The 16,021-nt window shown below is 37.2% G+C and overlaps 1 protein-coding gene across 2 annotated transcripts in view; it reads right to left on the bottom strand.

Moving 5' to 3' along the window:
- The window catches only part of LOC116177804 (bone morphogenetic protein receptor type-1B), a 95,099-nt gene that overhangs the window by 36,504 nt on the left and 42,574 nt on the right, over positions 1–16,021 (bottom strand). Inside the window, exon 1 of one of the 2 annotated variants that reach the window (XM_031496913.1) lies at positions 2,808–3,122. The exons of the other annotated variant lie outside the window; for it this stretch is intronic. Within the exon in view, the coding sequence (XP_031352773.1) occupies positions 2,808–2,853 (46 nt within the window). The 5' untranslated portion in view covers positions 2,854–3,122. Of the gene's footprint in view, positions 1–2,807; positions 3,123–16,021 lie in introns of those variants that run through there. 2 annotated transcript variants of the gene reach the window in all.

The raw sequence follows: 16,021 nt of genomic DNA, 5'->3' as shown, positions 1-16,021 counted from the left end.
ATGTTTGAATTAGTTTCTCTTTATCATCGTGTATAACACAAAACTTTATTTTATAGCAAAAGCCATAGAAATCATTTATAAAACTTCTACAAAAGCTGGAGGTATTTAATTAAGATGTCCAAAATAGCAAACTTAGGTTCTCCCGTCGTTTCCACGGGGACAATATTATATTCTGTTCTGAGTTCCCTTTTATTTCGTGCTCCTCGTCCCATTTTTTTAATAAGAATGACAGATGTCATTGGAATGCTCAATAATTTGTTTCACTTTAGCTGCCTTTGCCGTTAAAGCGATCACTTTATCAACCCCCACTGCCACACATTTAAACCTATTAAAATGCCATTTAACATTTTAGACATACATATACGTAGTATCAACAATATGGGGCACCTGCTCACCGTACCCATCATGTAAGTGCATGGCTTAATATCAATTTTAACAATACGTCGATAGGAAGGGATGGACCAACGCGTTGGTCAGCGAGGTAACTCCACTTGATTTCTTTTTGTGAGGGGTATCTCAAGGAAGAACCATAAACGGTGGAGAATATGAAGAAATACAAAATTCTCGAAGTCATCGTGTCAGAACGAAGGGCGCATTTTTGTGTGGCAGATCAGTATTCTATTAAGGTGAGTACACACTTGAGCAAAAATGCTCAAACGTGTACGAGGTGAGCATTTATAAGTGCAAGAAGTTAATTGATCTTGTCGGTGACTATCACATTTCCTTTGTCGGTACCCACTTCAGACGTCCTGTTAACCCGCATTTCGCATTTTGGAGGATTTCGCTAAAAAACCCTCCACAAAATAGTACTTAATTTTTGGGGCACTTCTCCTAGCTCGAGACACGAGAAAGAGAGACTGCCATTCGAGCTTTAACGATTTAAGAAGCTTTGGGCGCCCGAAGACGACTACTCCTTGCAAAAGGTGATTAATTTTGCCCCTAGGAAAAAAAAACTTCCGTCACGCAGGAGTTGTGTGCGTTTACAAGATGTCGACGATACCAATTTGAACACAATCAGACCAAAACTGTAGAAGAAGATAGGGAAAAACTGAAAAATCCCCATGTTAGTGTATCACTCTCCGCGATGGCGCCAAGATGTCGCCAACCTCATAACAACTAGCCACGTTCCTACAATTGTTAGTTACACGGCCCCGGTAGGTACACGGACGTTTTTCTAGGGGCCCTCCGATGGGCCCTCGTTTGCTGCCAGCCGGCCGAAGTGAAATTAAAAGCTACCTTTTTACAAATAAATTTGCAAAAATGCGCTAAAAATGTATTTGGAACACTCCACAAATGTTACAACAGAGGGTAGAATTCATTTTGTGAAATGAGTCACATGCGCATAGAACAAGGGGGTCATCATTTTATCATAATAATTATTTTTTGGTTTTAATTTGCGTTCTGTCTCAAATTTCTGATTGATAAGTGTTACGTAATAATTTATAGTAAATATTTATGATAATTTGAATCGCTTATTGCTTATTTTCCACGGTCTATTGACCACTTTTGAATAAAAATTTTAAAAAATCACCAAATTAGTAAAAAAATGCGAGATTAAAAGAAAACCACCAAAGATAGAGACTGATAACCTTATATCGTTAGAAAGCTGCTGAAATTTCGCATTAAACAAAATACTAGACAATAAAATACCTAAATAAAATTGCAGGATTGCATTTGAAAAAATCAAGTTATCTATGAATAAAATTGTTTATGATTTATTGTTTTATGATTAAGTTTGACAATTACGGTTACTACTTTTTGAGACTTACGCTTTTTTTTTTTAATATCGATTTGCGGGTAAACTTTCGATAAGCTTTCATCAAAGCCCTTTTTTTGCGCAATTGTCTCACCTTCATTAACAATACCAATAGTGACATCATCATTATGAAAAACATTTTTAAACCGAAACTGCCTACTGACAAAAATTCGCGAAATCGCTGGAAATTCCCCCACAAATCGCTAGAAATCCCTCGCAATCTTTAGAAATGTTCCGCAGTAGATCGGAATCCTATATTTCCATAATCTTGTTGCAATTTTCCTCCTAGTGGTAGTTAATCCTGAGATATTTTACACATTTCTAAGCTATGTCTCTGTGGAGTAGGTACTAAGATTAGGGACATGTTCGAATGTAATTTTATTACACAAATAAGCTGATTTTTGTGGAATATGGTTTGGAGAGTGGAGAAGTAGGCTTTGGTCCTGGTTTGGCCACTTTCAAACCTAATTCCGTAAATCAAAGTAACACATGAATTTTGTTGAATACTGTTAGATCAATAGTTTATGAACAAATTCGGACGGTTTTGGTCACCCACCGACTGGAATAACAGCTCTTCAAACTGTCCAATTCGCGCCAGTTATGGTCCATAGCGACCTACGTGCCCATAAATCTTTAATTCGGGTTATCGAATTACGCAAAAATATCGGGTTTGCAAATAATTCGATTAGGTACACTTCGGGGCCCGTCATATCTAAGTACATAATTAAAAGCCGGTGATAAAAATGACGGGGAACAAGACGAAGATTAAAAATGTACATAATTAAATCGTAGCAATATAGAAGAGATAAAAGAACCTGTTACATGGGATACCTCATTAAAATACATTGCGTGCAACCCCTTATCTTATTGCTTAAATGTTTACGGTTCAAAATCCAAAAGTGCGCGCACGTTCCGCCCGAGCGAGAGGTGTATAAATCGCGAAATGGTACAGAGAAAAAACAAAAAAGGAAGTAATCTTCACTTTCTCCCTAGCTAGAAGAATGAAATGAAACGAGTTTGCGAGCGAGCGACACCTTCTTCGCGTACTCACCGTTTTGTTTTTTGGAGCGCATGTTTCGATTTTTTCTTTTCGGCATCGAAAGGCGGTTTCTACACTGTTCAAAAATATCACAATAAAATAACGACTATTTTAAAAACACATCGGAGTTTGTTTCGGTATCACAAATCGCGCACAAGGGGCATTATCCGCCGCAATCGACCACCAGATGAATATTTCTAAACGAAACCGATATTAGTGGGCGTACTAAACACATTGCTCGACACCTGGAGCGGGTAATTCTATTACAATCGTCAGCACGTTACGACAGCGTCAGCGGAACTGAAGTACGTCCACACAGATTACAGGTTGTTATAGCAGGCTGTGAAAAACATGCGATCCTACGGCGCGTTTGAATACGAGGAGAGAGCGGAAAGCAGGCAGGCAGGCAGACTATTGTTGTTCTTCGGATGCTGTTCAACTCGAAGCCTGGACCGTGAAAGATCGTAGATATTCAAAAGGAATTGGAAAAAAACGTTTTTTATACGTACAGGTTTTATATCATTGTCCTTTTACCACACGAATTCTTGATTTTTCTTTTATCATTTTAACAAGGTGTCTACATACAATGGAATCGAATTCTACTTGGGAGGGAAATAACGAGATACTTTTAGTACGCCTGTACTTTACAACCCGCTCATTTGTACAATTGTGCCTAAACATCAATAGTTTAACGGCACCCATCAATTTAAATTAAGATAATGGACGAAATTACAATATCGTTCGGCCGTTCCCCTACACGCCTAATCAAATTTTCGGGTAACTCAGCACATTTTAGATAACAATTTCGAAGAAACGTTTAGCAAAAAGAAAAAAATTTCTCAGTAGCAGCGAGGATTTTAATTAAAAAATCAAGTATGCACGTCGTTACGTAAGATGTGCGAGGAAAAATCTCGGCAATTTTACCCGCAACATCTGCAGCACTCTCGAAATTAATCACTCACATAGCAATTGAATTATCGATTTTATACACCCGTGAAATCGATTTCTTGATTAAGTAATTATGGCAAAATGTGAACAATTACACAGATGTTTGTAATGAAAAAGTTACGATGGAAGTACAGTGAACTCGGTCTCTTTATTAGCATCAATTTAGTTGGCACCCTTAAAATTGGCACTTCAAATCCCCAAAATATTGTGCTTAGAAGTTTTCTGAGAAAATCAAAATTGCCGTTGGAGGACCGGATGAATCCCCCCCTCCCCCATTCATTGTGGTCCTTTCGTGCGTCGATATTACAACTTAATTCGTATCTTCCAACGTGTCTAATCAAGGCACTTTACACGGTGAATTGCGCTATCGTTTTGTTCCCATGACACCCCCCCACGTGTTGGTCTGCAAATAGTTACTGCGATTACCGTTTCATTATCAAAATTTCATCGTCATTTTAAGCAACTTTTGAAAAATAAAATTGGTGGCTCACCATTGGGCCGTCCCTAATGGTGAGAAAAACAGTGTAGGTTAAATGGGAAAGAAAACACTTTTGACATTTTTGAAAAACCTTTGAAAATTTCTGAGATATCACAGAAAAACTGAACATGTCAAATTTCGTTTTCATTTTTCCTACCTTAAACGGTCGGAAACGAACACTTCCCGTAGCAACCTTTTCCAGGTACTTTTTTTCGGAGAGTCTGAATCTATTATCAGAATTTTCATATCGCGCTAGATGTGGAAGCTACAGCCTACTACTTTCTTATTTCTTATGGACGCCATATTGGATTTTTACGGAATGAGAACAAAAAAGAAAAATAATTACGTGTTACACTCTCTACTTTTACATAAATTTACAAGAAAAATGTAAAAATCAAATGTTTTTGGGTTTTAAAGATTTTTTAATTTTTTCAAAAGCGTTTTTTTAGTCACAAAAAGGGGCAACTACACTGTATTTCTCACCGTTACGGAGATCCCAATTGTGAGCTACGAATTTGAACCATACTGTATTTTAGGCATAACGGATGTAAGATTGTCAAAATCGTTTTTTTTTGTTTGAGTTAGGAAGTTGTTCTATCAAGAACACGTTATAGTGGCAACTGTCAAACACACGCAATCTGACCAAAACCATTATTATTGAACGCCCGTTATTAATGTATATGCATCTGTGCTTGTGCCCCCCCCCCCCATTTACTCTGCCCTCTTTCAATCCGAAATGGTTTTGCTAGTTAACACAATATACAAAGTCGCAGGTCGCCGCCCCAGCCGGTGTGGCACAGTGGCGTAGAAGCCCGGTCCGCGTTCGGGGATGGATATTTGTGAATGTATACATAGTGGGTTGGGTTGGTAAAGCAGATTTAGGCTTTGGCCGATTCCCCGCCCATTTAAAAACAAATCAATATTTCCAGAAACGGTCGATGGGGGGGGGGGGGGGGGCGGGGTATACAAGATACGGCTACTTTAGCCTGGGAAAATTCTCGGGACCGTGGAAAAATATTTCGGCAGGTAGCCCGAATCAATTTTGGCAATTGGCCCGAGATGCGTTATCATATTTCGGCAACTGGCTCGGTCATATTTCGGCAGTTGGTTCGGGTTGTGAGATCATATTTCGATAGTTGGCCCGGGGGTTCGACGCGAAACCAAACGTGAACGTGAACCCAATCAGCATTTTTGTATATTTTTAAAAGGAACGTCCTGTAAGATTATTCGATATTTCAATTCATTACAGGGTGGTTCAAATTCGTGGCTGACCATTGGGATCTCCGTAACGGTGAGAGATACGGTATAGGTTAAATTTGCCCCCTTTTGTGACTAAAAAACGCATGTGACATTTTTGAAAAAGAGATAAATGAATGGGAATCGAATTTATCGTTTTAAATTTTCAGGCACTGGTCTGGAAATCATTGCAAGAATACGTGACAGGAAGAAGTGTCTTGTGAAGCAGAGTGATCTCCTTTTTATACAAAAATGGTTAAGTGATAATAAAGATGTTATGCGCAATCATTTGACATGCGCGATCGCCAATGTAGTAATTATAAAACAGTGTTTACACGCTCTATATGTAAAATAACGTCCACATTGTTGTCTTACAGGGTGGTAACGAAAACGAAATTTGACATTTTCAGTTTTTCGGTGATATCTCAGTCACCTTCAAAAATTTCAAATGCGCTGTTTCTCACAAAAAGGGGAAATGTTGCCCCCATTTAACCTACACTGTATCTCTCACCGTTACTGTGCTTCATTCTAGGGGCAGATCTGGATTGTTATTGTTCGGCAATAATCGACTAACGTCCTTGCATGCGATATTTTGGGGCCTATTTCTGTTAATTAAATTTTTGACATGACCCCACAAGTCAAGCGGCGGGAAGACCTAGCTGACCACTCCATAGTGTCCCTGCGCCCAATCCATCTGCCAGGAAAGGTTTGATTCAGATATTCCCGTACCTCATTCCAAAATGAGGAAGTGCCCCATCCTGCTGAAGCTGGTAGATCTGGATCGTTATTGTTCGGAAATAATCGGCAAACGTCTGGAACATTAATTCTTGCAAAAGTCCCAAATATCGAGCAGAGTTTATGAAATATGGTCCTACGATATTTCCAATTTACTTTTTGCGGTCTTTGGGTATGAAATTGGTCCATCCAATGCAGGTTTTCGTCTGAGCAGTATCTACACTTGTGTCTTCCATATACATTTGCTTGAATTTTCATTTTTGTCTCTTTTTGTGGCTCAATCAAATGCCTAATTCATTCAACAGGGTATTTTTCGTGACTTACGTGAATTCTGTCCGTCCGTCGGTCTGAGGGTTTGAGATCTCAGCACTCGGACATTGAAAAAAGAATTTCGAATAAGTGAATCTAATAGACATACTATAAAATAGATATGCGCAAGTGTAGAACTAAGTTTGTTATTGATGGGGCGATTTTTATAAAATTTTGGTAATATATCCTCTTGGTAAATGCTATTAAACACATGACCGTCAAAACGAATGAAAATTAGGAAGCAGACACACCTGTCGGTAGGGCCGGTCTAAAATATAATTATTATCAATTAGTGTCGATGTCCATTAAGAGTGGATGTATCGATCATCGATAGTGGATTTAAATTCTACCTGGGACAGGGCTACAAAAAAATGTTAAAAACAATGTGCATAACACAGAAATATTTTTGTATGTACAGGGTGCTCCATAAAAGTGGCGTGTGACATGGGACACTATATTTTATTACAATAATGGACTAGTCTAACCATTTTTACATCCCTCATGGACGTGTCAAAAAAAAACAAACGTATTTCATTAATTTAAATGATACATGCTAAATGGTGATTAGTGAACGCCTTACACTTATTATAAGATCCTTCTAAAATTTCGCAATATTCTACAGGGTGTTTACAATATTGTACACAAAACAAGAAACAACCATCTCCTATTTTCTCCAAAGGAAGCCTCGGATTTTTTATGTAAATTGCTCACTAGCAGCTAAAGCTAAGCGTAAAATCTATAGTTACCAATTCTTCTTTCGAATTCACTCAAAGGTGGACATACATCAAGGTAAGCATCCAATGTCACGATCAATCTCTGCCAGGTGGCAGGGGCGTTTTGAATCCCAAACGGCATCCGCTTAAATTGAAAGAGTCCCTGATTTGGCACAGTAAAGGACGTGAAGATTCGGCGACAGAAATCTGCCAGTTTGCAGACTTGATGTCCAATGTGGTAAGAAATCGTGCATCCCGTAGTTTGTCTATGGTATGGTTGATGTATGGAAGAGGGTATGCGTCGGGCTAGCTTACGGAAATAAACGCATAACCTATAGGTACAGTCACGCTGGCGAAGACCATGCAGAGGTAGACGATTCGATCACATCCGCTTCCAGCATTTTATTTAGGTCTGTATCCAACTGTACTTCTTTTTCCGAGCAATAAAATGGTCTGCATTGAAATTTTCAAATTTTTCATTGCCGATCCAAGATCTTCAGTTATACAATTTTTTTCAAATTTTCAAAAACTTCGTTTGAGTTAGCTATTTTCATGTTCAAACATCCCCAGATATCCAATTTGGTCCAGATGAGATCTTGTCTCACAGTGTGCAAATGCTTTGGTTCCCTCCACCAGCCTGATGTTTATTTATGTTGAACACCATCTTTTTTTTTAATTGGATAAATTAGCACGAAAAGTCGATAAGAGTGTGCCCTAAAAATTTTAATGTGTCTAAAAGATTGTAGTCTCAGAATTTGAACTGATATATCTTTCAGTTTAAAGTGAATATTAAGCCTGGATCATCTTGCGTGTTTGAAATTTAGTATATTTCAAGTTCAATCTTATTACACTGCGATAGTGCAAAGTTAAAGAACAGCGCAATGTAAATGGAATAACTTTTGGACCATCAATTGCATAATAACACTCCCAATATTCTCCGCTGCTCGTTAAAAATCCTACGTGATTTTATTGTTGTAGGTGGCGTAGTTTGTTCGAACACACCTGGGCAGATTACAATACGTTCTACCTGTAAATCCCGGTCTTTTATTATCATAACGTCCCCCAATCCACCTGCGTACACACACTAAGCGCTCACATTCTTTCGCCAACATCCCCCAAGAAGAAGTCTAAATCCGTCCATTATATACGCGAGGGATTTAATTTATTCTATATCACGAGGGGTTCTTTTTCAATTGGACTTTCAGTTCGTTTTGCCTATTCCCAGCTCGTATTACGTATATAGGTCATCGATAATGTCCTCCATTTATCAATCAAAGAAATATGTAATCGAATTCATTGAAAAGAATGACACACTTAGAGACTTAGATCTAAGTCCACAATCATCTTTGCAACGTTTATTAATTTAGCGATAAGCGCAACTTTGGACCCGTAGCCTTTTTCGATCGACCTTACGTGAAAATCACGTGGACATTTTTAGGGGAAATTAGTCAATTTCTTTTCGTCTCGATAATAGCGTAGTAAGTGTATTTATAGACATTTCATTGACGCTTCAATTACTTATCATTCATTGACTAAATTCGTGATTTACGCTCCGTTTCTCAGAAATTGAGGTTACTATTTGTTTTCTTAATCGTCTATTGGTAGTATTTCCTATATCGCATCACGTACATAACGTTTAATGGCCATGAGAAAGGTCACAAATTATTTTAAGGCTTGACACATAGGAGGATTGCCGCAATATTGTGGATTTAGGGAATATATCAACATACAACTTAAGTGATTTTCTCTTGGGACCACTTTGGAGTTTTGGACACTTCATAGTTGCAGAATGGAGCCCATTTCAAAGTGGCGAATCTAACGGTTTCCATGAAGTTGTACCGGGCTCTGAATTCATTGCACCAAAATTCATTTCTAATGTACACCGGTCGAGCACCAGACGAATTTTGAATAAATCTTCTAACTAGCAAATGTACCTTCTTCAAAATTCCATGTACTAAAATTCGTTTCCATTGGAATATTCGGTTCCCGCCATTTTCTGAGATCCGATTCGGAAATACCTCCGAGCGAAATATCTTGATTTCTTTGGTCTTGCTCAATTTCCGTATTTTGTCGAATACTGTGAGAAGTCAAGATGCCCGTAAATGTATAGGCAAAACAAATGAAATAAATAAACGATACTGTATCTATGACAACAGGCTGCATAAATAATTACTTAATTATTGATTGCTGCTACTGTTTATTACATACATGGTGTTCCTAAATACGCTGTACATCCGAAAGGGGTTAATAGTTATGATTCAAAGTTCACATTAACATAAATCCGCAAACGCTTCGTTACCAATCTACAGGGTGTTAAAATTTCAAGATTTTTAAGTATTTTCTTTATACGTTTTTAAGATATTTTTGTCAAATTTACCGCATTGGTCATGCCAATGGGAGGAAGAATCTACAGTGTAATGTTTTTTCAGGGATGAAGTTCCATTTTTTACACCTAAACTTTTGTTCGGTGCGCCGCTGGTAGATTGTAAAATAAGAAAGTAATTTTCTGGTTGGTTTCAAAACTTTTTGATCTCTTGTAATTTTTTCGTATCTGTGATCGTTATCAAGAACAAAAAATCAATTTTTTGTAGTTAGCTAAATGAAAGTAAAGTTTTTAAAATGGTCCAGCAGACCCTGATTTTATTTGGATAATCTCTTGTTTGTGCCTTGTGAGTTTCGAATAAATTACAACTCTCCGATTTCTTATTGGCGCCATATTGGATGTTAACGTGACTCGAATAACAAAAAATTACAAAGCCAGTGATACTAAACTATGGAGTCCATAAGAAAATTTATGCGATTGACTCGAAATCCCCAAAATTTTATTTTAGCACCATTAGAAAACTGGGGAAAAAACATTTTTGATACCTTTAAAGATAAATGAACGCCAGCCCATTCTCAAAAATATTTTTCATTTTTTTTTGCCCATAACTGCGCTATTTGTAGAGCACAAGGAAGTTTGAAAGGAAAATGATTTAAGCGATTCTGTATATATGTAACAGGTGGTCACTTTGCCGTTTCAAACATTTGGTTTTGAATTTGTATATTATACAACATAGGAAAATTTACACATGTACCGCTTCATAGCGAACGTGAACGAAAGTATGTCTGGCGATACAAGAAGCATAGATTCATCAAGCAGATAACTTTACCGGTGGTAAAAACATTTTTTTTTACTGAGCTGACCCGGAACAAAATAAAAATTGTCATATTCAATTTGATTGTCAGTTCAGCAGAGGTTCAATTTTATTTTATGTAAGTGAGGTCTTCACCCCTTGTAAATGTAACTAACCCGTTACATCTCTTACGGTTTACAAAATCTTCATGGTGAAAATGAAAAAAAAACTCACTCTTGTATATCAAAAAAAGAATTTGGAACAAAATACAGGGTGTTCTAATCAAAAGGTAACTTTTTGGTCACCCTGTATTATTTTACAAAAGCACAAAAAAATCGCATAATCTTAGTGGGTCCGAGTAGAGCTTATATTTAAATTCCAAGTCTGTATCTCGGAAAATGAGCAATTAATTATTCCTATAAAAAGGTTTGCCCAAAAACGTGATTGGAAATGACGTGTCTACTGTCTAATCTCGCTGCAAGACGAGCAGGCGCAATCGGGAAAGTCGCGCTAGTGTTTTAAACAAATTGCCGTTTGTTTTGTAATCATGTTTGACCTTTTAATACTAAAATTATTGTTGTGTAAACAACGTCGTCTAGACGTTATTTCGATCTTAACATCGAAAATAACGACGGGACACTATGTACGTGAACATTTTTCAATTTATTAAGTGTAAATGGAGAGGGGGGGGGGGAGTATTTACGAATATGCACAAAGATGGTTTACTACGCTTTAGTTTCGAGCTTTATAGAAAAAATAAGTAATTTTAATATTTTCTTCTTTATTTATCGAACGCCTGCGCGCGGAGTAATTTGTTCAAACAAGCTTTCAGAAAGCGATTTACGGTGGCGAATTTTCTCTACAAACAAGTACGATAAATCGCGTGGTTTTCGTAATGCTTACTTTACATGTCGATAAATAGCTTATTTTTCAGGGAAATTTCATGTTTTGGGTATTACATAGCAAAATTAATTCTTGCTGAAACTATTGTAGAAAAAATTGGAGTAGTTGGAGCCAACACATTGCAATGCACGAGAAACGTGAAAGTTCGTATATATCATGTGATAACACCCTTTAGATTTTTAAATTAACCAATATTTTACTCTCGATAAAGATACAAAATACCATGCGGTTTTAATGTGTGAAGTGCGGTAAACGTATTTTGTTCGGCGAGTTCGGCATGTTAAAACACAATCATATATGGCCACAGTTAAGACCATGTTCCTTTTTATGTATACGTACACAAGCTCATATATTATTCTACAATTGTTACCAACATTGTATGTCAATATTTCATAACTTCGTGGACGATTTTCTTCCCAAACCGTGCTCGACTGTTTCTATTATCTCGTTCTCTCACAATATATTAATTTCTAAAGTCCTTAATAATTTTTTATCAGTGATGATGATTCGTAATAATATCGTTTTTAATGTTCCTTTATTAGTAGGTACGTATATTCTTTCACATTTGGGTACTTACGTTTTTGTCATTAAAACATAAAGATCCGTGTTCGTAAAGTTTCATTGGAAAAGCGTGTACACATTTCATGTCTATTAACCTAGCAGAGCAAGGTCAGCAGAACACAATCAAACATATTGCATAATTAGGTGCTAATTAAGTGCCCTATTCCCGAATTAAATGCTCCTTTTTTTAAATTATGACATGGTCTGCCTGGTTCATATGAACTCAGCAGAGCACTACCTTAAAAAACCAAGAAAATGAAAAGTGAACTAACTATAATTAGGTGCTAATTTAAAAAAAAGGAGTATTTAATTCGGGAATAGGGCACTTAATTAGCACCTAATTATAGTTAGTTCACTTTTCATTTTCTTGGGTTTTAAAGGTAGTGTTCTGCTGAGTTCATATGAACCTGGCAAAACATGTAATAATTTAAAAAAATGTTCCAAAACCCACTCGTGGGTATTGCCGCGTAACACAAAGTATTGAAACGATGCATCGTCATCAAAAGCACACAAAATGTCGAATCTGCATATTGAAGCACGTCCATGTTCAGAGAAAGAGAGGAGTTAAATAAGTAAAATAAAGTTTCAAAAAAATATTACCATACATAAGAAAGTTGGCTATGAGCAGTATGTGCAGTCACTGCGTATGCCCACATAATTTTTACTATGTGCGAAATGTTTGCCTTTACTAGAAGCGCCTGTGGTTAAAATTTCAAAGAAATATCTCCATAAATAAGAAATTTGGCATTGCGCAGTATGCCCACACATCACTGCGCATACCCACACATTATTTTTACTATGTGCGAAATGTTTGCATTTACTAGAAGCGTCTGTGGTTAAAATTTCAAAGCAATATCTCCATAAATAAGAAAGTTGGCATTGCGCAGAGTCACTGCGCATGCCCACATAATTTTTACTATGCGCGAAATGTTTATCTTTACTAGAAGCGTCTGTGGTTAAAATTTCAAAGAAATGTCCCCATAAATATGAAAGTTGGCATTGCGCAGTCTGCGCAAAATATGGAGTTAAATGAAACTGATCGAAATGGGCAAATATAGACCATAACAGCTATCAATTAGCGAAAACCCGAAGTCTCTAGGTGGCCCAGGGGCCGAGATCTCGATGGAACGGACGGACGGACGGACGGAAACACGAGCACATAAGCTTTACCTCAACTTCGTTGTGTTACGCTAAAAAAGGAGCATTTAATTCAGGAATAGGGCACTAAATTAGCACCTAATTATGCAATATGTTTGATTGTGTTCTGCTGACCTTGCTCTGCTAGGTTCATGGACATACACATTACGTTATATTTTCCAAAGTTCAACAAAATTGTGAAATTACAAATACGTAGGTAAATCACGCTTCATTTGATATAAATCGGTCAGTCAGTGGGCTAGATATTTTACTCCGATAGTTGCAATACAATTTCTGAGGCCTTTTTCAATACAGCCACATCTCAGTTTTATAAAATATACCTACCGTTATAAATAAACGAGAACAATGTTTATTTCCCTAATCTTAAATAAACACTTTAAAAAATTTCAACATTTCCAACGTATTTACCCATAAAAGGTTAACGAAATGAATTGCCAACGCCACAGTTCATAGTGACTTGGTATTTTTCTTTTCGAACTGACACCTCAATCTATAACCGATTGCCAAATGTTAAATGAAATTAAAATTTGAATAGTAAAAAGTGTTTAACCCACATGCGGCGACTTAATTACACGAAGAAGGCGCCGGAAGATTTTTCGCTTAACCCTTGTACCGTCCACAAAAAAAGCAACCCGACTGGGTTAGGAACCCATCTTGCTTAATACAACTTGAAGATATATGGTTACGAAGTAAACACCTCTATTAATTAATTCGGACAAGAAAATACCTGCGCCGAACCGGCGCTAAATCGTTAAACGGTTTACAACGTACAAATTCCAGCAATTACCAGCAAACTAAACAAATGTATTATGCAAACATGGCGTTATTATTGACATAAACTGTTAGAAGAGTGATTAGTTATCGTGTCATATTTGTACATTAATTAGTAGTTTGTCTGCGATATTTATTTTTAGAATTCTGTTTTCAAGCGAACCACGATCCCTCCGGTCCTGTCAAGAGTGTCTTTTAGGACACCTCGAAAAACGTTTGCATATAATAGAACGAATTTAAAAACATAATACGCGTTTCGTTACAAAAAAACTTAATAAATAATGGAATTACCCCTGACCGAAACTTCTAAAGCTGAATAAATTATAGCCATCTTGGATTTTTGGTCACAATGAAAAAGGAATAAAGAAACATCTGTGAGTCCCACATCACACCTTACAAAACGTTCGGGCCGGGCGATCTTCGACCTTATAATCTAAAGAATCAGGTTTGTAAGCGTCGAAGACTAATCTTGTACGATCCAGCGCTTTTGTTACCAGTGGCCGTCTACAATGTAGACCCTACCAAGAAAAACCTATAAGTTATATTGAAGGCCGAAAGTGTGATAGCCGTACTAATCTCCACAACCAATTTTTATTCTCACCTTCTTAATTTATAGGTTATTCAACTAATAATAAAAATATGCCTATTTTAAAACGCGGTTATTAATGATCCTGTATGTGTCACTTCACACCACCACAACGGGCGTAATTAATCAAACTTAGTCATAATTGCCGAAGCGTCCCGTCATAAATTAAAGTTCCAAAAGTGGGTACGTCGATCAGTGGTGGTACCCGCGTTCGCTTTATCGCCTTCGATCTACAGACGACGGTATAAAAAGGTGTCACGAACTTGAAGGAGAAAAAATTTGAATAAAGGATTTATTTCAGAATTCGTCCAAAAAAAGAAGAAAATTAACTAAATAAAATTTAACATTCTTAACAAGCAGTTTACACATTTTAATGTGTTCGTCGGCAGTTCAACTAAAGAATTTAAACAGCATCCAGGAGAAGACATATATTGTGGGAGATAACCATTTTTTTTATTCCTCCACAAGTAACGCTTCGGTTCCTTTCATTTAATTTTGAACTTGTTTTTTGATATGACGACACGGTTAACGACAAGGTATTTATTAACCGAATCGATTTCAACTATTTTATAACTGACAAATATTTCACCAGTTGCGGGGTCAAAAAATCGCCAAAGAATTTTATACAAAAATTGTTAATGACAGCACTAAGGACATGGAGAAATGCGACGGTCGTTTCGGGACATCCCGTCACCCTCTTCTCGTTTGGTAATTGACAGTTTGGTGGAGCAAGTGTGCGAAATCCCGGGCGGAATTTAACAGCGACACTAAAAAAAGCATCAGATTTGTTTTACAGCGAATTGAATTTCAATGCGGTACATGTGAAACAAAATAGCACAAATTTGAATCAGATTACAGTGTTACTGCATCTGAAGATTCTGAACTAGGAGAATCTCAAGAAAGTAAGTTCGGATCCAAATCCAAATGTGACTTAAATATCAGTATTTTGTTCTCATTTTGTATTATTCGCCCATTTTGCGCCAATCTCTCTCAGTGAATTTGTTCACTTCCACTTTGATGTCGTTTTGTGACGACGCTTTTGAAGCTTTTTGACGCACAAAGCGCCATACGATAGCCCTGTTCCCTCTTTCGAACGCCATGTTAATTCGAATACCTTACATATTTATTGTAATTATTAATTTTTTGATTGTAAAGGTATGCAAAATTCGAAAATATGCCCGTTGTAACGATTTAATAAATTACATTTACAGGGGTTGGAACAGAGTTGGACTGGGTCAAGCATAGAGTGACCCAGTGACCCGGTGACCCAGTTAGTTTACTGACCCAGTGACCCAGTTGACCCGGTGACCCAGCTTGACCCGGTGACCCAGCTTGACCCAGTTTGACCCGGTGACCCAGCTTGCCCCGGTGACCCAGTTTGACCCTGTGGCCCAGCTTGACCCGGTGACCCAGCTGGACCCAGTGACCCATCTTGACCCAGCTTTACTCAGTGACCCATCTTGACCTGGTGCCCCAGTAATTAAATTATTGTTAGGTATCATCCAAAACAATTTCAAGTAACTTTTAATTTAAAAAAAAAACTTCCTCAATAATATTCGGCAACAAGCACGTAGCCCAATTTCATTCAAGAGAACTAATACCTAAAAAAATCAAATGCATTTGTTTATAGTTTGTAGTCAAGTAGTCAATGAAAGTATTTAGAGAAAAGATTTATTTGGATTAAGCTAACTAGTAGAAAAAAATTAAATGTG

The sequence above is a fragment of the Photinus pyralis genome, unplaced genomic scaffold, assembly GCF_008802855.1.
Source record: "Photinus pyralis isolate 1611_PpyrPB1 unplaced genomic scaffold, Ppyr1.3 Ppyr1.4_LG8, whole genome shotgun sequence".
Classification (NCBI taxonomy): Eukaryota; Metazoa; Arthropoda; class Insecta; order Coleoptera; family Lampyridae; genus Photinus; species Photinus pyralis.
Note: the sequence above shows the minus strand (reverse complement) of the source record. Positions and strands in the feature narration are given on the sequence as shown.